The following is a 24704-nucleotide window of genomic DNA, read 5'->3' as shown; positions in this document are numbered from 1 at the left end:
ATAACTATTATTCTTAGCCTTACTAAGATCCTACCTCATAACCAGGTAGTATCTTCTAAGAACCTAGAAAAGAGTCACTTGGCAGGGTCTTTCCCAAACCAGTATGTCCAGAATATTTCCTTACTTCATCATAAGTTATTTTTTTACATAAAAAGATCAGCTATGCTAATTACTTCTATGTTTACTTTTCTAGCACCATTCAGATCATACATATCTGTTATGTCAGAACAACAAATTAAATTGCTTGAAATTAAAAAAAAAAATTCTCAACGTAACTGTGCATTCAAATTGTAGGAATCTGAAAATCAATGTTTACCTTATTAGCATTCTTGAGGTGATCATAGTATACTTCTTCAATGGCTTGAAAATATATTACTCCTTTTAATTTAGTTTCATGCTTATCTACAATGATAGATGAGTGTTAAAATAAATACTTTATCACTACCAATGGACAGGAAAAATTATAATTCATTATAATCATCATTAAAATTATTTAAATTTAAGTTTAATTCAGATATTTAGGCTAGTGCAGGTGTCTCCAACCCCCGAGGCAGTAGACTGCACACCTGAGCTTCGCCTCCTGTCTCTCCAGCCTATCCACAGCGGGGGAGTGAGCGAGGCTCACCTGACTTCAGAACCACCCCCTTCCCCACTCCATCCGTGGTGTCAAAAAGGCTGGCGACCACTGGGTTAGTTCATTAGCTAAACTCTATATTGGGGGGAAATCAAAAGACAATCAAGTTACCAACCCAAATCAAGGGACTGAGTGACTTTGTCCAAGGCTTTCCAGCAAATTAGCAGTCAAAAGATAACCCAGAACTTCTGACTGTTAGGTTAACACACAAAGTATAAACACCATTATTTCTCTGCATTCTCCAAGACAGCGGGTCTCAACCTGTGGGTCGCAATCCCTTTGGGGGTAGAACTACTCTTTCACAGGGGTCGCCTAAGATCATCGGAAAATACATATATAATTACATATTGTCTTTGTGATTAATCACTATGCTTTAATTATGTTCAATTCGTAACAATGAAAATACATCCTGCATATCAGATATTTACATTACGATTCATAACAGTAGCAAAGTTACAGTTATGAAGTAGCAACAAAAATGATTTTATGGTTGGGGGGTCACCACAACATGAGGAACTGATTAATGGGTCATGGCATCAGGAAGGTTGAGAACCACTGCTCCAAGACATTCAAATAGAAATATTAATATGCAGAGCTGTTGTAATGAAATGTGTAAGAATTGTGTTTCTGACTTATAATTTAAGCTAATATTCTACTTATATTTCTTTTCTATCAATTTCTGGTCCAGCAGGCTTGATTTATTTTCCTGTTCCCAACAGAGCTTCACATCAATAATGTCCTTTTAATGCAGCATTTTCCAGACTTTCAAGGATTTCATCAGGTTTGCCATAAACACCAAACAACACATTTTTAAAAACCCCAAATAACCAAACCACCAACAAAATAAACCACATCATTCTGTGATCTAATATGTTCTTGAAGTAGTTTATAATTTAAATTCATAAAGAATTATAATACATGTGAGCATCTTAAATATTTTTAAAGCATGGATGAGAATGCAGAGAAAGAGACTCTCATACCATGTTGATGGAAGTGAAAATAAAAAGGCCTTTTTTGGAAGGCAATTTGATAAAACAAACACAATAAAAAATGAAAAACATACTCTTACTTAGCAATTCTATTTCTAAAACATCATTGTATAAAAGCTACTTATGCATATGCACACAGATTTGAATTTGTTATAGCAGAAGGCTGCCAAAGATCTGCTTGAACTTTAACAGGGAACTGACTGAATTATAAATCAGGCACGAAATGGTATCTAACAGCTACTGTATAGAAAAATTTGAAATACTGTTATTTGAAGAGTAAATAATTTGGTCCCAACTGTATTAAAGAAGAACACATGCACACACTGAAATTTATATATAAACAAATAGAGAAAATCTAAAAGGATATTTCGGGTGTAACAGTGGGAAAATGTCAGAACTTTTGTGATGGGAAAGAGGCAGTTTCTTTATAGAGATGTTTGTTGAGTTTTTATTTTTATTTATTTTTTACTAATGAATGTCCCTTCCTCCCACATGCAACAACAGTAAAAAGCTAGTCTGAAAAACAATAGCCCTAAGAAGTTTAGCAGAAAATAAAGTTGTTTAATTGCATTTAACCCAGTGTATCTCTCAAACATTTGCTGGAAATAATTCTGCAGTATTCATAGGACTACAATAATACTTTGTTTTCTGAAAACAGATACTATACAAAATCTGGAGATTAAAGTAAATCTTGTCAGTGTTTAAGACAAGCAGAAAACTGGGGAATGAAACTTGTTTGTAAGGCACTTCGTATGTGAGAAAGAACTCTGAAAAATATAGGCCTCACAAGGACACTGTGAACTACGAGAATCAGTAATACTATTTTAAGTTGATGAAATAATGCTATTTATTCTGTTTCAATAGCATTATCCTGCCAATTTACATCCATATTTTCTGTGCCTCAGTGTTTTAGAGAACTTCTGAAGTTACCCAGTTAACATGTAGAAAGCCAAGTACAGAGCGCAGGGTCAAGGTCAACAGAGAGACCTAAGAGGAGCTTTCAGCACCCTCATTAACAGCTCCTTCACAACATACCATGGTTATCTATCTACCTCACTGACAAGTGGAGGGGGCATGATAAATATGGGATCAAGTCCAGCTTGAACTGCAATCTGTATGGCATCCTGTGGACTGACCTATTCCTGGACTGGGTACTGTTTCAGGAGAAAGTGGGGGTGCAGATGGCTGGAGTAGCCAAAGCTGATGATGGTAGTAAACAGCCAGATGGGTAGCACTTGCCAAACTAGGTCTCACCAGTCAGCTATATAATATTAAATACATATTAAAAAGCTGAATTAAATATTATTTTGTCTGTTTTATGCACTAGGATTCTGAGTAATCCTTCAACACACCAAAAAAGGTTTTGATATTTATAAAATATTAAAGACCCATTACTAAGAAGTTTAAATTTAGAAAACTCACTTACATGGGTCAGAAGGAAGGGGCACTGAACCACCCACCTGGCTGACAGACAAAAGAAAAATGAAATAAGGATCCCAGAGAAGAGAAGAATAAAGCTGTTTCATCTGAAGTTATTTCAAAATTTTAGTTTTGGAAAATTCTGGGTGAAATTCCCTGTGGAGACTAGCACACAGCAAAGTTTTGTTTATGCATTTTTGCAGACACTTAATTAGCATTTTTATTAAATAGACATCTTTTCTATTGTTCAAACTAAAGACAATGTCTCTGGATTCTTCTAAAACCCGATCACTAAGTCCTACAGAGGCAAAGAAGGGGACCAGTGAAGGTTAGGCCATTTGCTTCAGTTACCGATGGCCACCATAGCAACTTGAACCTCACCCAAGAGCTCCTAACTGAAAGGCATGTCTTATACCCTCACCCTCTACTCACCCCAGTTCTGGGGATCCATAGCCAGTGCTTCACTTCTTTCACATATTTCTTGGCTTCTCACAACTCTCTTCATAAACATATCCTGACCTCATCCTCTAGATCAGTGGTTCTCAACCTGTGGGCTGTGACCCCTTTGGGGGTCGAACTACCCTTTCACAGGGGTCGCCTAAGATCATCGGAAAACACATATATAACACAAGAATAAACTCAAGATGGATCAAAGACTTAAATGTAAGCCGTGACACCATAAAAGTCCTAGAGGAAAACATAGGCAAGAAAATATCAGATATCTCACGTAACAATCTCTTCGTGGATACATCTCCTAAAGCAAGAGAAATAAAGGAAAAAATAAATAAATGGGATTACATCAAACTGAAGAGTTTCTGCTCAGCAAAAGAAAACATCAGCAAGATGAAAAGGAAACCAACCATATGGGAAAACATATTTGCCAATGACATCACAGACAGGGGACTGATTTCCAAAATATATAAAGAGCTGATACGACTCAACATCAAGACAACAAACAACCCAATTAAAAAATGGGCAAGGGACCTGAACAAACACTTCTCCGAAGAGGACATACAGAAGGTCCATAGACACATGAAAAAATGCTCAACATCATTAGCCATCAGGGAGATGCAAATAAAAACCACAGTGAGATACCATTTTACACCAGTCAGAATGGCCATCATCAACAAATCAACAGACAAGTGCTGGCGAGGATGTGGAGAAACGGGAACCCTACTGCACTGTTGGTGGGAATGCAGACTGGTGCAGCCACTATGGAGAACAGTATGGAATTACCTCAAAAGATTAAAAATGGAACTGCCTTTTGAACCAGCGACTCCACTACTAGGATTATACCCGAAGAATCTTGAAACACCAATTCAAAAGAACTTATGCACTCCTATGTTCATTGCAGCACTGTTTACAATAGCTAAGTGCTGGAAACAACCTAAGTGCCCATCTGTAGATGAGTGGATCAAAAAACTGTGGTACATTTACACAATGGAATACTATGTAGCAGAAAGAAAGAAGGAACTCCTGCCATTTGCAACAACATGGATGGAACTAGAGAGAATTATGCTTAGTGAAATAAGCCAGGCAAAGAAAGAAAAATAACATATGATATCACCTAATACAGGAAACTAAAGAACAACACAAACAAAGGAACTAAATAGAACAAAGAGCAGAATAGCAGTCAATAGGGGGTAAGGGAGAGGGAGAGAAGGGGGATAAGTAAGGGAAGGGTTTAATTAAAGAGCCTGTATAAAAGACTCATGGACATGGACAACGGGGAGGGATATGATTGCGGGAGAGGGGGTGGGTTGGGTGGGGGAGAGAAATTAGGGGAAAAGGGGACAACTGTAATTGAAAAACCAAAAAAAAAAAAAAACATATATAATTCATATATAATTACATATTGTCTTTGTGATTAATCACTATGCTTTAATTATGTTCAATTTGTAACAATGAAAATACATCCTGCATATCAGATATTTACATTACGATTCGTAACAGTAGCAAAATTAGTTAGGAAGTAGCAACGAAAATAATTTTATCGTTGGGGGTCACCACAACATGAGGAACTGTATTAAAGGGTCGCGGCATTAGGAAGGTTGAGAACCACTGCTCTAGATTAAAGTACCAGACTGTGATTTTTTACTTATCACATAGATATACTTTTCAACAATTCCTGACAATGCTTATAAATGCTGATACAGTCACCCCAAAGCAGAGTCTCCTCATAAACTCTGGGACACCACCTTTCTTCAGCTGAAAAGAGGGCAGAGCTATACTTGTGGTAATAATGGACATGTTTCATATGTGACCAAGAGTAAATAAGAGGTTTATTGATAAGTATACCAGTTACTTTATACACCAATATTCTTATATATATATGGAAGATCAGGTAGGGTGTTTCTCACAATCCATCATTTAAAGAATCCAAAAGTATTTCAATCATTTAAGAAATACTTATTCACTAGTTCACTGATAAGCTGTACTCTCTGTGCTTAAAAGACCATTCCAGTTTATAAACCATAGATGAATGACTGTCAGCTGAGGTTGCATAATTGTGTGTGACTTAAATAGGGCATGTAACAATAAATAAATAAATAAACACCCTTTTCTCTGGCCTCATGGTTTTAAAAGACAATATTTTGGTCTCAAAAATATATTCCATTTAATATTTACTTGGACTTGAGCTTATTTCAGAACTAGAATTTATATAACATAATTTTTATTATTTCTAATAGAAAATTTGTATTACATGGACCATTTAATCTGAACATAAAACAATATACATTTACAAAATTAATATTACCATTATTTTTATTACTTACCAATCTCCCTATTTATACTGACTTTTACTATCTATTCTCTTTAACAGAGGGTTCCTAATTTGAATATATCACTTAAGATCTTTTTTATCACTCACCTGCATAGTAAGAGAATGTACGCTTGTTCCGATCAAAAACAAACCAACGTTTTTTCCAAGTTTTAATTTTTCCACCCATTTTGATGAGGAAGCCTCGGCAGGTTTTCTCTGTGATGGATACATGATAACATGTATCGATGTTGTGGCCCGCAGTCTCCACGTGGCTCCGCAAATCAAAGTCTTCCTTCCGGACAGGCAGATAGCGTGTCAAAGGTCGAGACTGGAAAAAGGCAAACCCATTGCATCTGTAACTACCTACGTTTTCGTTTTAAGTCACAGATATGTAGAAGCAGGGGGGAAAAATGCCCACGTGATTTTGAGCATTTAAGATAAACATCATGTGGGGTCTAAAAAGTGGATAGCATTTTAAGAAGAATGCTACAATATGGGGATGAGGAGAGGGGATAAACCCAGACCAATAGATACTATATCTTGAAATGGACAGATGGCAAAATGGAAAAATGCCATTAGCTTAGTTTTCAAAAAGGTACTTAGCACTTAAAAACACAGAGAAATGAAGCATGAAGTTACTTGGACTGCTTCCTACAGATAAGGACTCCTCCACTTTAACAAGTTCCCAGGAATTCTCCCCACCACAACCTCACAATAGTTCTTAAATAATCTCAGACATGATTGATGGAACATTCTTTAGTAAGTACAAACCCCACAAGATCTCCCAAAGCTGTACACATCGGCTTCCATACACTCTTAATAGAAATTGAAGGCAGAGATATATGTTTTGCAAAGCGAAGCTAAAATAAGGTAAGAAGTGGAATCAAAAAACTGTCCAGGACCAGACATCAAATAGAAGGACATAGATGTCTTTTATTTTACTACAGCTGGAGCAGAGATTCATCTAATCTAGGAAATACAGATTTCCATGGGTAATATTTCTAAAGTAATGTTTTATTTTATCCTGTTAAATAATCCCACTCCTTTACCCTGGGGAAAATGACCTCACCACATACTTGGAGGCAAAATTTATAATTAGGATTAAAATAGAATTGTACTTTTTGGTTTGGCTTCAGATACCTTAAAAGTGAGTCAAAATTTGGCAGAGGTTTGACATAATAAGATAAAATAAACACATTTTACTTTGTATTTCTTCTTCAATATCTTGCCTTTGATTCTGTGGCATTTTGGCTAAAGACAGATGTCACAGACTTACGGTACATCAAAGCCTTAAGGAAAGTCTCTCACTGCTGTACTGTCAACTATCAGCAACTACAAAGAATAAGGGAAATGTTATCTGTTACCTTTGCATCTAGTAAACTTCGGTAAAACTGATTTGGACATAAATTACATGACCTTAACAAAATTTTATTTGAGTTTCTCAGAAAACATACATTATGCAAGCAGCTCTAGTGACAAGACCGGAAATTCACACTCTCTGATGACCAAGACAGGAAGTTGAACCAAATGGGTGGTTTTCCCAAGTTTTGCTTGAGTTCAGTAATCTGGTGCACACATGTGTGGACTGGTGTAGCAAGGGGGACACATGTGACAATACAGTGGTTAGAAAAAAACAAAACAAAACACTAACACCACCACAAAAAAAAAAAAAAAAAAAAAAAACCAGGGCTGGTAAAATTATCCTGTTCTGGAGTGTTTGCTTCCAAAAGACACCTTAATTGAACTTCTTCTCTTCATCAACCAGAATTTTAGTTTAGATGTATTTTGTTTCAGTAGTATACCCAGCTGCATTTCTCAAACCAACTCAAGAAAACATTCTCCTTTTAAATATATTCCAAAAAACAGGTAGAAGAAAAAGTGACTTTCCCATCAAATGTTCCATGCATGCATGCACAAGCATAGAAAAATGTCATTTGAAATAAATGTGTTGTTGTTTTGTCTACTAACTCATATCTTTCCCTCAGTCACCACAGATCAACAACCGTTAATAATTGGTGGAAAGCATCCGGACACAGCATTTCCGTCCTGTAGAGAAAAGCCACTAGGGGGCAACATACTCTTATCTATCCAGATTGACCCACAAACCTGTGCCCTTTGTTTCTCCCTTATTTTCACTTCCTTTTCAATTAACTTCTGCCTCTGGCTAGTTTCTTCCTGCAATCGTTTTTCCAGGAGTTCTCGGCGTCGTTTCTCTTCTTCCAGAGCTCGTTTTTTGGCTTCCATTTCCCGTTCCTAAATATCAGTAAGCAGAATAAATTTTAAGACTTACTTGCTGTATTTGAAAGATTCCAATTATATTATCAAAAAAGATATTCTCACTAGAAATTTTGGTTTATAACCTATTCCCTTACAATATATAAGCTCGGTATATAAGCTCAGCTAAAACATCCGTAATCACCCTTCACATAGCCTTCAAAACATTCTATGATGAAGACAACCCCTAACTCTAATTAACAATTCAGTATAAGTGGAACTCCATCTTGTGATTGCATTCAGTCATTTCACATTGATAACCACAACTCTCCCATTTTAAATAAAAATCCTCACAAATGGTCAACTGACACTAATCATGAGAGATTTAGCCTTTGTTTCAATTGCTGTCTTCCTACTGAAGGTCATGCACGGGTCCTTCCAATTCCTGTTGTTGCTCTGTGGCTTCCTGGCGAAGGTCGTAGAGGAAGCACATGGGGAAGTCAGAAGAGGAAAGGAGGTGCCCTTAGGGCAGGATGCATTCTGGGGCATTCTGGGGGATTCCTAAGGAAGTCCAGATTTGGGCTTGAAATACAGTCACAATAATAAAGGGATTTTTAATGCTACAATAGCGTAGTTAATGCAAGCTGGCAAGGAACAGAGAATGCATAAAGACATGACATTCATCCTCATTTCTTGGCAGGCAAACAAAGTGCCCATCAAAGGGAAACATAATACAAAGCATTCATTTCGGTCTATGTCAACACTATATATAAATTAAATTATGAAAAACTGTAGTGCAGTAGAGTCTTAGAAATCATCAAACACCCTTAGCTTTCAGGTAAGAAAATGAGGCCAAGAAAGGTTGAAAGACTCTTCCACCATCACACTGCCTAGTGAGGCCTGAGGACAGCTTCCTGATGTCAAGTGCAGGGCATTTGGAACCACATCACTGACCTCTGGCATGAAGATATTAAACCTACCCTGGATTCAAGTAGCCGTGTCTTCTCTGCATGAGCCTGCTTCAAAAGTCTCTCCATTTCTTCTATCCTGGCAATATTTGATGTGCTGGCACTGAATAAAATACAAAAGCCTTGAAGAATATTGTTGCAGGTTGAGGTCTCTTCAAACACAAGCATGCACAAGCATGCAGGTCCACAAAAGTGTGTGACAAAATCTAGTACAATTTAAAGGACTAAGAGAGTCCTTGGTCTGAAAAGGCGAGTCAATTCAACTCTGAAAACTGTGGGTGATACTGACTTACCTCAGTATAAGAGACAAAATAGAGGCAAGCAAAATAATGCCAAAGTAAAGTGCTTTACTCATAAATAAAACCAGAACCAATTTTTACAAAGGGTATTCTCAAAATGTTTCCTGTGAAGTCTAAAAACTACGGCCTATGGGAGGCCCTCCTGTTAGCTGAATTATTCAGAGATGACAGACCAGTAAATTATCACCAAAATTTTAGGTAGATGACACCTAAGGTTTGAAGTCACTTTATTTGGTTTGGGAATGTGTCCTTCTAATTCCTGCTTTTTTGTTGTGCCTTCATATATGTGGACATTTTATTGCTTAAATGATGATGCCAATTTAAAAATGACTTCTCTTATAGGTAAAATTAGTAGTGGGCAGTTTTGTCAATAAATGTGCACCCTCCGATACCAATGAGTAAACTTCATAAAGGGATCCAAGAGCTTCGAAAGAAATGCAACTTGAGAAAGACATCACACAAACAAGTGAAGGAAAAACAAAATAGGATGTGAACACTGCAAGAACAGTTGGGGTAACTAAATGGGAAAGAGAAGAACTTGGAAATCTTTAACTTTAAACAAAAATTTATATTTTTCACTTGCTTACATTGTATTCACTAGTTTGGAAAAGAGATCGTAACCTAGGCCAAACTTATTTACTCTGATGTTCCAGCCATGGAGAACCAAAGTTGTCTGTTATGCGTGTACACTTGTATAATCATTTACATATCTGTCTTATTTTCTAGACTCTCTTGAGGAAAGGCTTTCATATCTCTATTCCCCATAGCATAGAACCTGACACACAGGAGGAACCTGTGTTTGTAAGACATTCATATGAAAATAAATTCATATAAAATGCATAAGATAATTATTAATATGGCCTTCCAAAAACACATTTTGGATCATCTCAAATCTAGGTTGTTTTGAAGAGATAAATGACCACAGTAACACAGGACATGCAGTTTATTTTAAATTCAATATGTGAACACAGATGTTTTTAGAAGCTTTATACATATTTGTCAAAATTTGGAAGCAACTACGATGTCCATCAGTAAGTAAATGAATAAATAAACTGTGGTTCATCCAGATGATGGACTCTTATTCAGTACTAAAAACAACTAGCTAGCAAGCCATGAAAAGACATGGGAGAACATTAAAAACATTACTAAGTGAAAAAAGCTAATATGGAAAGAGTAAATACTGTATGACTTAACTATATTATAATCTGGAAAAGGCAAAAGTCTAGAGACAATGAAAAGATAAGTGGTTGCCAGGGATTTGAAGGGGGTGGGGACAGCAGATTTTTAGGGCAGTGAAAATACTCTGTATGATATTATAATGATGAATACATGTAATTATACATTTGCCTAAATCCATAGAATGTACAACATTAAGAGTGAACCTTAATGAAAACTACGGAGTTTGGGTGATTAATGATGTGCCAATGTAGATTCATTGTTAACAAATGCACCACTCTGGTGGGGGATGCTGATAATGGGCGAGGACTATGCATGTGTCAGGTAAGGGGTAAATGGGAAATCTGTACGGTCCTCTCAAATTTGCTGTGAACCTAAAACTGATCTAAAAAAAAAATTTATGTCTTTAAAAGAGAACAATCAGTACTGCCATCCCCAGTACAAAATGCATTTATCAAGGAGAGGCTTTAGGAATGTTGGAGTCTTAGAAATTTAATAATTAGGGTGTACATTACGGGGTTACCTTAGGCCAATTTTTACCCAGGCATTTTCTCCTGAGAAAGAGAAGAACATGGCGATTTCTTTTCAAATGGGTAAGTTCTGTTCTTTTCATAAGTTAATGTTCCCCTTCATTGAGAACACTCAACGTAATAAACAGAAAAAGGACAAACTTCATCAACTCAACTGAAAAGGCCTGACAAACATTCAGGCCATATAATAGCACAAAATTATGTTCATATTCCATAGCAGCAATCTTCAACCTGTTTCATCTCATGGCACACATAAATTAATTATTACAACTCTGCGGCACACCAAAAAAATATATTTTTTGCCGATCTGACAAAAAAATAGGTATAATTTTGATTCATTCAGAACAGACAGCTATTGTTGTGTTGGCTGTTGTCATTTTTTTTATTTGACAATGTAAGAGAAAAGAGGTCAGTGCCTCTGACTAAATAGGTATTGCATGTTTAAAAATTTTTTGTAGCATATCGGTTAATGATTGCTGTTTTATTGTGTTGTTTGTGCCATCAGATATATATGTCTTATGTGAACAATTAATTTGGAAATGCATAATCTGAGTTTCACTAAGTCTCAGGTTTTAAGAACTCATCAATTAAAAAAAAACACTCACCCATAGTCTAACCCTTATTTTTGTCCCTTAGTTCTTTCTGCGACATTCCCATTTTTTCATCTAGTTTGTGCCCTGAACTTTGTTAGATGAAATTCAGTGTGTCCACTCTCTTTTATTGTTTGGGCAGCATTGTTAGAATGTTGATTTTTATGTTGAGGCAAAATCAATCCTACAGCTTCCATTCACTGGCCTAAGTATGACTCCAAAGCCACATGAAACCTATCCAGATGAATTGGTTGCAAATAACTTGGTTAGAATAAAATATTTTCAGTCCATGGTTTTACATATATTTGTAATTTGGGCACATCCTAGAGGGTTAAGTTTTCAAACATTTACCCAACTTTAAATATTTCTGTTCATTTTAAAAAGAATTTTTCAGGATGTTTTCTATTATTTTGTAATATTTCTAAGTAGTTTTCTGCTAATTATATTCAATTTATTTATTTGGCAATGTTCTCATAGATGTCTTAATTTTTGCTCCAAATGAACTGAATTTGTTGAAAACACTTGATAGAAAGTTCATGTTAATATTGACCACTTCATTCATGTCTTCTTTGCTTTTAGGCACCTAAAGTAAAAATATATATATATATATACACACACACACACACACACACACATATATATATATAAACATACTTTAAAAGGTACTTATTTTATTTTTTTAAATTAATTAATTTTTATCATAGACACTTGTTGTCCATAGCCACACTCTTGCTATTGTTGAGTTTTAATATTTCCCTCACATTTAAGCCTTTCCTATTCAGCAAAACTTTTGCTGCTCTATGATATTAGGTTGCCACCATTTGATAAGAGAGTCACTTAAACAAAGAGTGGGGAGGCTATTGAGGAAGTGGGGCCTGTGTACATCTGCCTCGGTTCTCAAAGCTGCTCTTAAGTGGCTAACCTGTTGCTCAACTCACCTCAAGGCTAACCCATAAACATCCTGGAACAATTGCTGTATGGACATCTATGGCCTTTACTTCCTCCTCGTAATTTTAGACTCTCTTAAATCCCTGCAATTTAGCCAAATTCCTTTATTTGTGAGGAAGACTAAACTGGGAACCGTACTTGTAAATTTCACCTCTAAAAAATCCTGCCTTTCTTTTTTCTCTTTGGAGCACTTTTAAGTTGCTGCCTGAACCTGTGCTTCCCCAGTTGTAAACCTTTTTGTTCAATAAATGCTTTTTCTTATTTACTGCAGCTTAAATTTCTTCTCTGGTTAACACTATCCAGGGTAGAAAGCAAAATATAAACCTTTGCCTAAAATGAAGGCATTAGAAGCATTTAAAATTCTGGTTAAAATATCTTTTAAAAACTAGTTCAACCATAGATTGTTTTCAGTCCTATCGCAAAGTCTTCTTTTTCCCTCCACACACACATTGCTGCTATTCGAGCTCTCATGAGTGATCAACTTCCTCAACATTTCCTCAAAATAGGAGTACAGGGTTAAGATTAGAAAGTTAATAATGATAATAGTAATAATAATGTATCATTGTAGGTGGTAGTTAGAACTCTACATTCTAGCTAGTAATGTGGCAGAACAGAGGTTTTATGCAGAACTGACTCTTAGTTATTGTTTTTTAAGACCCAAGAATTGCTTTCCTAACTCTTGTTTGTTTACAATGTATATAATAATGCTGAAAAAGCAAAAATATTGTCTGACTCAAGTAACTTTCTGGTAGACTCAAAAAATGATGTCTCAAAAAAAACTGAAGGGCAAATGTACCCACAACTCTGAGTAATTCTACAGTATAATTCTACAAATGCCTTTTTGTGACATAATAAACCATAAGAATAAGTTTATGTCACTAGAATTTCAGCATGGAATTACTCCTTTAAAATATGTATAATTTCAGGATATTTTAGTCCATAATTATTTTAAATTCTTAAAGAGAACATTTTTAGTCCTTTATTTCTTCCTATCTATCTCCATAGAGTTCCCATTAAGAACGTGCTGTCATTAGGATTAAAGATGGGGAGGAGTAAGTGGGAGCTGCACTAACCCCCCCTCAGGACCAAACCAAAATTACAACTAAATTGTAGAGAAGTCATTCTGAATAACCAACTGAACACTAGCTGGAGAGAAGCATTATAACCAGGGACAGACAGAAGAAACCACTTCACCACAATGAGACTAGTAGGGAGTTAGAGGAGGCCCAAGAGGGCTGTAGAGATATTTCAGTGGCTGGGGGGGTTCCCTTTGAGAAGTGTGGGGTTTAAGCGACAAGCTGGGCTCCCCAGTGTATAGCACCACAGCCAGGAAAGGAACCCACATAACACCCAGCTATGAAAAACAGAGGAGTTTCTGTCCACCAGGAAGAGATGACTGGAGATGCAGAGAACCTCTCAAAGTGCCAACTCACAAAATTCTGTCTGCAGAGCCATGGGCTCTAGCAGAGGGAGGGCACACATGTGAGGAGAATCCAGGGCTCGCGGAGATAGAAAACTGAAGGAATAGCCACCAGGATCCTTGTTCTGAATCATTCCCTATACTGCAGAAGCCATCTTTCTCAGGCAGAGCACTCCTCTCCAAATGGCATCAGCCTGAGTGGAAGCAATAGTCCCACCAGCAGGAATTATTTTGCCCTACCCCGTGGAGCTTAAGCCAAGATGCTAAGAAGTACACCTGAAGGTTATTTCGGTGATTAAGTTTAATAACTAAGGTGGATATCTGGGAGCTCTGAGACATTAGCAAACCCTCCCTTCGGCCTTGTGCTGGTAAAAGATGACCTTAGTGTGCAGTCTGGTTATTTCTGCACACACCTAAGCCCAGTAGAGGGAGCCACATGCTGTGGGTCACTGACAGCTCCAACTAGGTTGCTCAGGGCCAGTTACAGGCAGTGTCTGACATAGCTCTGCCCCAGAATCTTTGCAGTCCTACCTAATACATAGAAATAAACACAAAGAGGCAGCCAAAATGGGAAGACAAAGAAACAGGCCTCAAATGAAAGAACAAGAGACTCCTACAGAAAAAGAACTAAATGAAAGGGAGGCAAGCAAATGATCAGATATAGAGTTCAGAATAATGATTATCAGGATACTCAACAGCATGAAAAAAGTCATAGAAACAATTAAAAATGGACCAATCGGAAATAAAGAATGTAATATCTGAAATAAATAATACACTGGAAGGAATAAGCAATAGATTAGATGAAGCAGAGGACTGAATCAGTGGTTTGGAAGACAAGGTAGGAAAAAACACCCAAGCAGAGCTGCAAAAATAAAAAAGAATGAGGAGAGCTTAAGAAACCTTTTGGACAAAATGAAATGTTAACAACATCCATATCATGAGAGTACTGAAAGAAGAGAGTAAGCAAGGGATTGAGAACCTATTTGAAGAGATAATGAGTGAAAACTTCTTAGTATGGTGAAAGAAAAAGAAGCACAAGTCCAGAAAGCATAGAGAATTCCAAACAAGATGGACTGACTCAAAGAGGCCTACACCAAGACACATCATAATTAAAATGGCAAAGCTTAAATACAAGGAGAGAATCCAAAAGCCATAAGACAAAAGCATGTAGTTACCTCCAATTACACTGTCATCTGTTTTTTAACAGAAACATTTCAAACCAGAAGGGATTGGCGTGAAATATTCAAGGTGATGAAAAGCAAGGACCTACAAGCAAGGCTACTTTATCCAGCAAGTGTATCATTTAAAATTGAAGGAGAAATAAAGAGCTTTCTAGAAAAGAAAAAAGCTAAAGGAGTATGTTAATACCAAACCAGTATTGCAACAAATGTTGAAGAACTTGCTTGAAGAAGAAGAGGAAGAAGATGAGACAATGGTTTTAAAATAAAATGGCAATAAATACATATTTATCAATAATCACCTTAAATGTAAATGGTATAAATGCTCCACTAAGAACACATAGGGTAACTGAATAGATAAGAAAACAAGATCCATATATATACTGTCTCCAAGAGACCCATCTCAGACTGAAAGATACACACGGACTAAAACTAAAGGAATAAAAAGAGATACTTCATGCAAATGGGAAGGAAGAAAAGCTGGGGTAGCAATAGTTATATCTGACAAAATAGACTTTAACACCAAGGCTATAGTAAGAGACAAAGAAGGACACTACATGATGATAAAGGAACAATCCAACAAGAGTATATAATGCTAATAAACATTTATGTACCCAACACAGGAGCACCTTAATATGCAAAGCAAATCTTGATGGACATAAAAGGAAGGATAAACAGAAATACAGTCATAGTAGGGGATTTTAACACCCCACTGACTTCAATGGATAGATCTTCCAGACAGAAAATCAACAAGGAGACAGTAGCCTTAAATGACACACTAGATCAAATGGATTTGTTATCTTCAGAGCATTTCACCCCAAATCAGCAGAATATGCATACTTTTCAAGTGCACATGGAACATTTTCTATGATAGAGTACATGTTAGGACACAGAACAAGTATCAAATTCAAGAAGATTGAAATTATACGAAGCATCTTCTCTGACCACAATGCTTTGAAACTAGAAATCAATCACAAGAAGAAAACAAAAATATGCAAAGGCATGGAAGCTAAATAACATGTTATTAAACAATGAATGGGTCAACAATGAGATCAAGTAGGAAATCAAAAGATACCCTGAAACAAATGAAAATGAGAACATAATAATCCAAAATCTGTGGAACACAGGGACAGCAATCTAAGATGGAAATTCATAGCATTACAGGCCTATCTCAAAAAACAAGGAAAAGCTCAAATAAACAACCTAACTCTATACTTAAATGGAACTTGAAAAAGAACAACAAACAAAGCCTAATGTGAGCAGAGGAAGGAAATAATAAAGATCAGAGCAGAAATAAATAAAATAGAGTCTCATAAAATATTACAAAAGATCAATGAATCCAAGAGCTGATTCTCTGAGAAGATAAACAAGATTGACAAACCTTTAACCAGACTCATCAAGAAAGAAAGAGAAAGGACCCAAGGAAAGAAAATCAGAAATGAAGGAGGAGAAATAACAATTGATAACAAAGAAATACAAAGGATTGTAAGAACATATTATGAACAAATATATGCCAACAAATTGGACAACCTGTACATAATGGATAAATTCCTAGAAGCATACAATCTTCCAAAACTAAATCAGGAAGACTCAGACAATCTGAATAGACAGATTACACCTCATGAAATTGAAGCCATAATAAAAAAAACTCCCACAAACAAAATCCCTGGACAGGATGGCTTCACAGGTGAATTTTACAAAACATTCTGGGAAGAACTAACACCTGTCCTCAAACTATTTCAAAAAATTCAAGAGGAGGTAAAGTTCCCAAGCTCATTTTATAAAACTAGCATTATTCTAATTCCAAAACCAGGTTAAGACACAACAAGAAAAGAAAATTACAGGCTAATATCCTTGATGAGCATAGATGCTAAAATCCTCAAAAAAAAAAAAAAAAATTAGGAAACCAAATAGAGCAATACATCAAATAGATCATACACCATGATCAATGGGATTTATTCCAGGAATGCAAGGTTGGTACAACATTCACAAATCAATAAATGTGATTCATCACATAAACAAAATGAAGGATAAAAACCACATGATCAAATCAATAGATGAAGAAAAAGCATTTGAGAAAATCCAGCACCCATTTATGATACACTCTCAGCAAACTGGAAGTAGAGGGAACATACCTAAACATAGTAAAGGCCATATATAACAAACCCACTGCCAGCATCATTCTCAACAGGAAAAACTACATGTGTTCCCCTTATGATTGGGAACAAGACATAGATGTCCGCTTTCGCAACTCTTGTTCAACATATTACAGGAAGTCCCACACACAGCAATCAGACAAGAGGAAGAAATAAAAGTCATCCAAATTGGAAAGGAAGAAGTAAAACTGTCTTTTGCAGATGACAAGATACTGTACATACAGAACCCCAAAGATTCCACCAAGAAACTACTAGAACTGATAAATGAATTCAGCAAAGTAGGAGAATACAATATTAATAACCAGAACTCAGTTGCATTTTAGATGCCAATAATGAATTAACTGAAATGCAAATTAAGAAAACAATCCCATTTGTCACTGCTACAAAAACAATAGAATGCCTAGGAATAAACCTAACCAAGGATGTAATAGACCTGTACTCCGAAAATTATAAGATACTCAAGAAAGAAATTGAAGAAGGTACAAACAAGTGTAAGCACATACCGTGTTGTTCATGGATAGGAAGAATTAACATCATTAAAATGTCCATACTACCCAAAGCAATCTATAGTCAATGCTATTCCTATCAAAATTCCAACAACATATTTCACAGAATTAGAACAAATATTTCAAAAATTTATATGGAATCACAAAAGGTCCCTCATAGCAACAGCAATCTTGAGAAAGAAGAACAAAGTTGGAGGAATCATGCTGCCTAATATCAAACTATACTATAAGCCATAGTAAGCAAAACAGCATGATACTGGCATAAAAACAGACACGTAGATCAATGAAACAGAATAGAGAGCCCAGAAATAAACCCCACACCTTTACAGTCAATTAATATTCAACAAAGGAAGCAAGCACATACAGTGGGCTAAAGATAGTCTATTCAATACATGGTGTTGGGAAAATTGGACAGATACATGAAGAAAAATGAATCTAGACCACTTCTTACACCACACACAAGAATAAGTTCAAAATAGGTTAAAGACTTAAAAGTTAGCCCTGAAACCATAAAATCCTAGAAGAAAACATAGGCAGCAAAATTTCAGACATCGGTCATAGCATATTTTTATCAGATATATCTCCCTAGGGACTACATTAAACTAAAACATTTTTTCACAGCAAAGGAAAACATCAACAAAATAAAAAGACAACCCACAGAATGAGAGAACATATCCACCAATACCTCTGACATGGGGTTAATATCTAAAATTTATAAAGAATTTACAAAACTCAACACTAAAAAGACACAACCCAATTAAAAAATGGGCAAAGGACCTGAATAGACTTCTCCAAAGAGGACATACAGATGGCCAACAGACATCAAAAAACATTAAATATCACTAATCATCAGAGAAATGCAAATTAAAACCACAGTGAGATATCACCTCATACCTGTCAGAATGACTATCATCAATAAATCAACAAACAATAAGTGCTGGCAAGGATGTGGATAAAGGGGGATCCTTGAACTGTTGGTGGGAATGCAGACTGGTGCAGCCACTGTGGAAAGCAGTATGGAGATACCTCATTAAATTAAAAATGGATCTGTCTTTTTGACCCAGCAATCCCACGTTTGGGAATATATCCAAAGAAACCCAAAACACTAATTTGAAGAACATAGCATCCCTATGTTCATGAGGAGGGGAGTATAAGGGAGCTAAATGGTAATGGAAAAAATACAATAAATTTTTTTTAATACTATGCTGTCATAATACACATTCCAAATGTTAGTTCCTATCATCCCACTTATCTGATGTTTATCATTTATTTTCCAACATAACAATGGGTATAAGCTTATCTTAGGGTAGCATGAAATTTTTTAAAGGTAGATGGTGGTACAGAGGAGATACGCTAGCTTTTCTCTTTCTCCCTTTTATACCAGAACTTTAACAGGCATCTTTTACTTTGGTTTCAAGTTTTTGACCTTCATAGGATCTGACAGCAAAATTAAATAAACGCTGTTAGTAATTTCTGACTATGGTGATTGATTATCCACAACTGCCAGTGTTACAGAAACAGGGGAGTCCAAAAATCCCCAGAGTTTGCAGCTGGGGGATGGGGAGAAGGAAGCAGCTTTTCAGAATGCTTCCACATGCCTGAGGCTGGTGGCTACTGTCTTTTTTTATGCAAAATGGCTTTAATGCATCCAAAGCCTCAGGTAGATGGGAGGAGTCTTGAACCGGGGGACGGTATGGAAAGCACACAGAGCCTACGTAAGGGTCTGTGAATGGTCAGAACGGTTTGCAACGCCCACTGCGTCAGATGACGCAGTCAGGGATATATAAGCAGCTGCAGACATTTTAGACTCTCTCAGACTCTCTCTGACTCTTGCTCTGAGACTCTCTCTCTGGCTCTCGCTCGTGCTCTCTCTCTGAGACTCTCGCTCTGAGACTCTCTCAAGCTCTCGTTCGGGCTCTGGCTCTCACTGGCACTCTGGCTCTCGCTCTGGCGCTCTGACTCGGACTCTCTCTCACGCTCACGCGCTCGGTCTGGGGCTCTCGCTCTCTCGCTCTCTTGTGTGCTCCCTCCACGTGGCTTGGTAAAGAGGCCTTCTCCATGTGACTCGGAGAAGGGGTCTCCAGGCTGCTTTAAGAGGCTCTTGCCATGCGGTTTTGAGGAGAGGAGATCCATGCGATTTGCAGGAAGAAGGCAGTTTGCAAGGAGGCTGAGAATCCAGGCGGTCCTGCATTGAGAGCTGGAGGGCACCACAGCACAGAAAGGACCTCCCCAATCAGAACTGAGTGATTGGCAGCTGCTGGTAAAGCTGAACTGTGTTTGGAAAGTAGGGAAGCGGTTTCTCTAACTTTTCTAAAACTAGCCTGGTTTGGAAGTGGGGGAGGCAAGGATATGTGTTTGTGGGTATTTTAAAGAGCATAAGACTTAACAACAGAAATCTGCAAATAACTAAATCTATATAACTGTTAAATAAACAATTCTTTTTCTTTTCACCAAACTCTGGTATTGAGAGTTATAATTTTGGCGGCGGGCAATCGGGCCCCTAACTAAAGAGCCCGTGGGTTCGTTTTCAACTGGAGCAGCCCAGGGGTTCTGTAACACCAGCATCACCAGGTCAGTTCTGAAAGGACAAAGCCAGTGCCTTTTGGTATCATGGGACTATTTGCCAAGCAGGCCTACAACCTTGTAAGCATGACTGCCATTTTACTCCTCTGAGCTTGTGTCCTCAGGCCTGGAAATGACTGAAAAGCAAGAATAGAATGTGACTAATGCACAGCCACAGGCAGAAGATAACATTGGAACAAATCGCAGCCTCCCTTTACAATGCTCCATCAGCCCAGAGGCCACACAACAGCAATCCTCCCACCCTTTTATAATCTAATTATTATTCAATAAAAGCTCAAAGCCCCCACCCATCAAGGCTGGTGTATCTCCCCACACCACAGCCCTCTCCTTTCTTGGAGAGTGAATAGAATCTTTACTCTTTACACTTTCATCTCTTTGTGAATTCTTTTACAGCCCTCCCCACCGGTCATCCTAACAAGTTCTGTATGAAGTAACTGTGGAAAAAGACTGTGACCACACAGGAATGATCACCCTTAAGAATGCTGTTTTCTTAACATAGAGTGTTCAGTGGAAACATTCTCATTTTCTACCCTTGGACACCATTCTAAGAAAAAGCAACTGAATGAGCAAATAAAAATAAAATAAATTAAAATAAAAATAAATTAAGGTTTTGCTGGTCACTGTGATTAATTGTTCAAATCTGAACTTCCAATGCTTGGTAAATATAATTGAACTGGTCCCTTTTTAGATAATTCCCTGTATTCACTGATGCATCATTTTTGTTTACCACCATTGGGTATGAGAGGTGGGGTGTGGGGAGCAATGATTTGGTAAGATGCATATGTACTTCTTAGTTTTGAAGGGGAAAAGGAGGTGGGAAGCAAGAAACAGAAGAAGAAAAAGAAATCAAGATAGGAAAAACCTTAGAGTATCTTTATTTATTAAAGATGGCTCAGAAATAAAAAGGAATTAAAAAGGTCATGTTATCAAGAGTTCACCATAGGAATATTGTTAAAACATATTCACAATTATTAGGGAAGATGGGAGAATAGTCTGATATTTTCAAAATAACGCTTAAGTACAAAGTGCCAGAGAAATGTAGGAGGTCCCTCTGAGATTACTACATTGGAAAACTAAACTGCTGCATTTTGTATTTGCTATTTTAACATCCAACTTTTATCCCCCATTCACCATTATATAATAGTTGCTGAGTTTCTGACTCTTGTTTGTGTCCTGTTATACAAAAATACCACATCAAATTGGTCAGTTTATATTGGATACTAATCGTTTCTGAATAACTACTCAAAGTTCTAGGACTTCCATTCTGAGAATGTTAGCTCCCAGCGCCCGCTGGCATGGCCCCAACAACCTCAGCAGTATGCATGCACAACCTGAGCACCTGGAGGGCGAGAGATGGTTTGATGCCCAACTGTTCCACACACTCAAATGTCTTCTCCAAAACAGTCATATTACATTTTTTTAAAAGTGAAATACTGCTTTTAATATTGAGTAAAGTGAAATACTAACCCTTCTAACATTAAATAATAATGGCAACAAACATATCATTTTTATTTAATATGATTATTATATAATTCCCTCCTTAAATTTTGGTCATTTCCATGTAACAAGTAGTAATATAATTGTCATGGTTACTTTTGTGTTTTTCCTAGTAACTGCTGATAGGATATAGGATATATCCAGTAATCTGCTTACACCTCCTTCTGCATAGACATGACAGGACTCGGTGTTCTTGGTGGAGTGAGAGCACATACTATTCATTCCTGTTTTTAAACATCCTCTATTCCCAAACATCACTTCTGTAACACACACACACACCACACACACACCACACACACACATACACACACACATACACACACACACACACACACAAAAACTGAGGAAAAATAAAGGCAATGCCATGTCCTGGTTAAGGAATACAGCCATCCTGAGCTTACTAACATCTGTTGATTTGTAATATTGTGACACATCTTTTGAAATGTGTCCTTTGCAGCCTTGAATAGGTTGCAGGCCATTTTAGGTCAGCAGGTTGGATCATTTTGACTAATTGATATTAATGGGCTGCTGTTAGCCTGTAATTGCCTAGGAATTATAAGATAGCAACAAAGGAGTGAACACAAAAACCTTAGCATTAGCTCTTACGTTCTGCAAATTTAAGTTATAAGCTGTCCAAGAACATTCTTGGTTATATCTTTTAGAACGAAACTATTTAAGGAAGCACACTAAAATTAGATTATTTATATATTATTTTTCTCTAAAATTATTTAACAAACACTCAAAGATGTAACATGTCTGGGTTTCTTCCTTCAGTTGTATTTCATTGCAAAAAAGTCATCTTTCAGAATGTTAAAGCTTAAAATACTGAGGTTAAAAGTGATAGCCACCCCCTAGAATTTCTTAAAAATGTCAAGAATCTGTTGTTTTGCCTTCCTAGTATATATTAAACATGGATCGTAGAAGTTACTTGGTCCTTTCATTTGGATCTTATAAAAACCTCACCTATATGAATAAGACAGAATTATCCCAAGTGTCTGACCCTGGCTGGTTTGGCTCAGTGGATTGAGCGTCGGCCTGCGAGCTAAGTGTCGCTGGTTCGATCTTCCAGTCAGGGCACATCAGAGAAGGAAAACTCTGACTCCAAAAAACCTCCGCTGCCTTGCGGCATACCTCTTCAGGGGAAAGGCTAAGGGAGTAAACCCCGACAGAAAATCCGGAGCCGGAGTCCCTAAGGCGGTTTGACGTTGTAGTCAACACCGGCAACTCCTGCGGCGCACCTGAAACCAAGCTGTATTGACTCCGTCTTTCCCTTGGACCCTTCAGCTGCGAAGAGAGGGGGGGTCTGCTGCTTGGGCAACAGCAGACCCTCCATATCACCCTGCCCAGGCTCTGTAGCTTCAGCTTTACTGGAGAGGACACTCCAGCGTCATCGCAAGATGTCGATTCAACACGGGAGGAGACAGATACCGTGTCACTCCCGAGTCGGACTGCACAGCCATTCTCGGCGGTGCAGATAGACTCTTAAGAAGCTACACCATAGTCTCTCGAGACGGACGGCTGCCGACGACGATTGATATTTCACCCATTAGTGACAGAATTAAAATACACTGTACTGTATTTACCACAGAATGTAATACCTATCCTTTTCTTCTTCCCCTCCTCCCAGATTTCCTGGCTATATGTTTGGTTACATTTGGGTCTTTCATATTCTTTTAAGAAATAAATACTAACTAAAACTAACTCAAAAGCTAAGTATAACTTGCTAATATTACTTTCCTTTTGCCTCTGTCACTCTTTTTAATTCTTTTATGTGAGGTGGGGGGAGAGTTATTGAAACCTTTGTAGAAAAATATTTAGATGATGGAAATTTCCTATCAAAATATTAAAAAATCTATCATCCCACTATATTCAAGGAACAGGGGACTTCTGGCCAAGATGGAGGCCTAGACTGCACGCTCCTTTTCTCCCTCTACAACTAAGAAGGAATACAACTACCGCAAAACCAGAAATAACCAGAAGTTCCAGAAAACAGAGCTACATGGAAGTCCAACGTATGAAGTTATAAAGAAGTAGTGCTTGTCTGGATGGGTAGGAGGGGTGAAGCTGGGGCAGAGAGATCAAGCTGTGCTGGCAGCGGCAGCTGCGGCGAGAGTGGTGGGACAGCGGTAAGCACAGACACCCATATTTAAGGGGAGGCGAGAAGCGCCTGGGGATCACCCCTGGCTGCAGACCAAACCCATCAGCTCGCGATTCCAATGCTGGGGAAGGCAGACCCCCACTGCCTCAGACTGTGAGGGCCAGAGGGGTTGGGGATGGAGGAGGAGGCTCCTAGTCTCTCAGTGGAGAGTGAACGGCAGGAATCCATCTAGGACACCTGGCCCCACACAAAATGCCACAGTGTGGTGAGAAGGGTTGCCTGGTAATGACGAGTGCACAGGGCTCTGCCCCCTATAGCGTAGGAGGTGTAACAGCCCCATCCAGTAAGCAAAGGTAAACACAAAGCTGTCAGGATGGCACAGATCATGGTAGAGATCCTGGTGATGCAGCTGACCAGACGGCAAATATCTAATGTAACAGCTCAGCAGATAGGAAATCTTTCTGAGGCACAATTCAGAGCTTTGGTTATATGAATGCTTACAGACCTAACAGCAGATCTTAAACAAGATGGGGAAGGAATGAAGGCTAGTCCTGCTGAAATGAACAAAAACACATATGAAACTAGTGGTGAGGTTAAGAAAACCAGGGATCAAATCAACAAATTGGAACATACGGAAGGAAGAGTCAACCAGTACAGAAAGAGGAAACAAAAAGTGAGGAAAATGAGGAGAGGCTCAGAAACCTAGCTATAAGTGGGCCAACATTCAAATCATAG

At 37.6% G+C, this 24704-nt stretch overlaps 1 protein-coding gene across 1 annotated transcript in view; it reads right to left on the bottom strand.

Annotated features, from left to right (window-relative positions):
- Window positions 1-24704, bottom strand: part of PHLDB2 (pleckstrin homology like domain family B member 2) — a 246362-nt gene that overhangs the window by 3472 nt on the left and 218186 nt on the right. Inside the window, exons 18-21 of the mRNA XM_090276411.1 lie at window positions 9001-9091; window positions 7913-8059; window positions 5915-6134; window positions 317-402 (exon numbers count right to left, since the gene is read on the bottom strand). Of these exons, the coding sequence (XP_090132537.1) occupies window positions 317-402; window positions 5915-6134; window positions 7913-8059; window positions 9001-9091 (544 nt within the window). The remainder of the gene's footprint in view (window positions 1-316; window positions 403-5914; window positions 6135-7912; window positions 8060-9000; window positions 9092-24704) is intronic.

Source organism: Furipterus horrens, unplaced genomic scaffold (genome assembly GCF_987537825.1).
Source record: "Furipterus horrens unplaced genomic scaffold, mFurHor1.1.pri manual_scaffold_1, whole genome shotgun sequence".
NCBI classification, from domain to species: domain Eukaryota; kingdom Metazoa; phylum Chordata; class Mammalia; order Chiroptera; family Furipteridae; genus Furipterus; species Furipterus horrens.
Note: the sequence above shows the minus strand (reverse complement) of the source record. Positions and strands in the feature narration are given on the sequence as shown.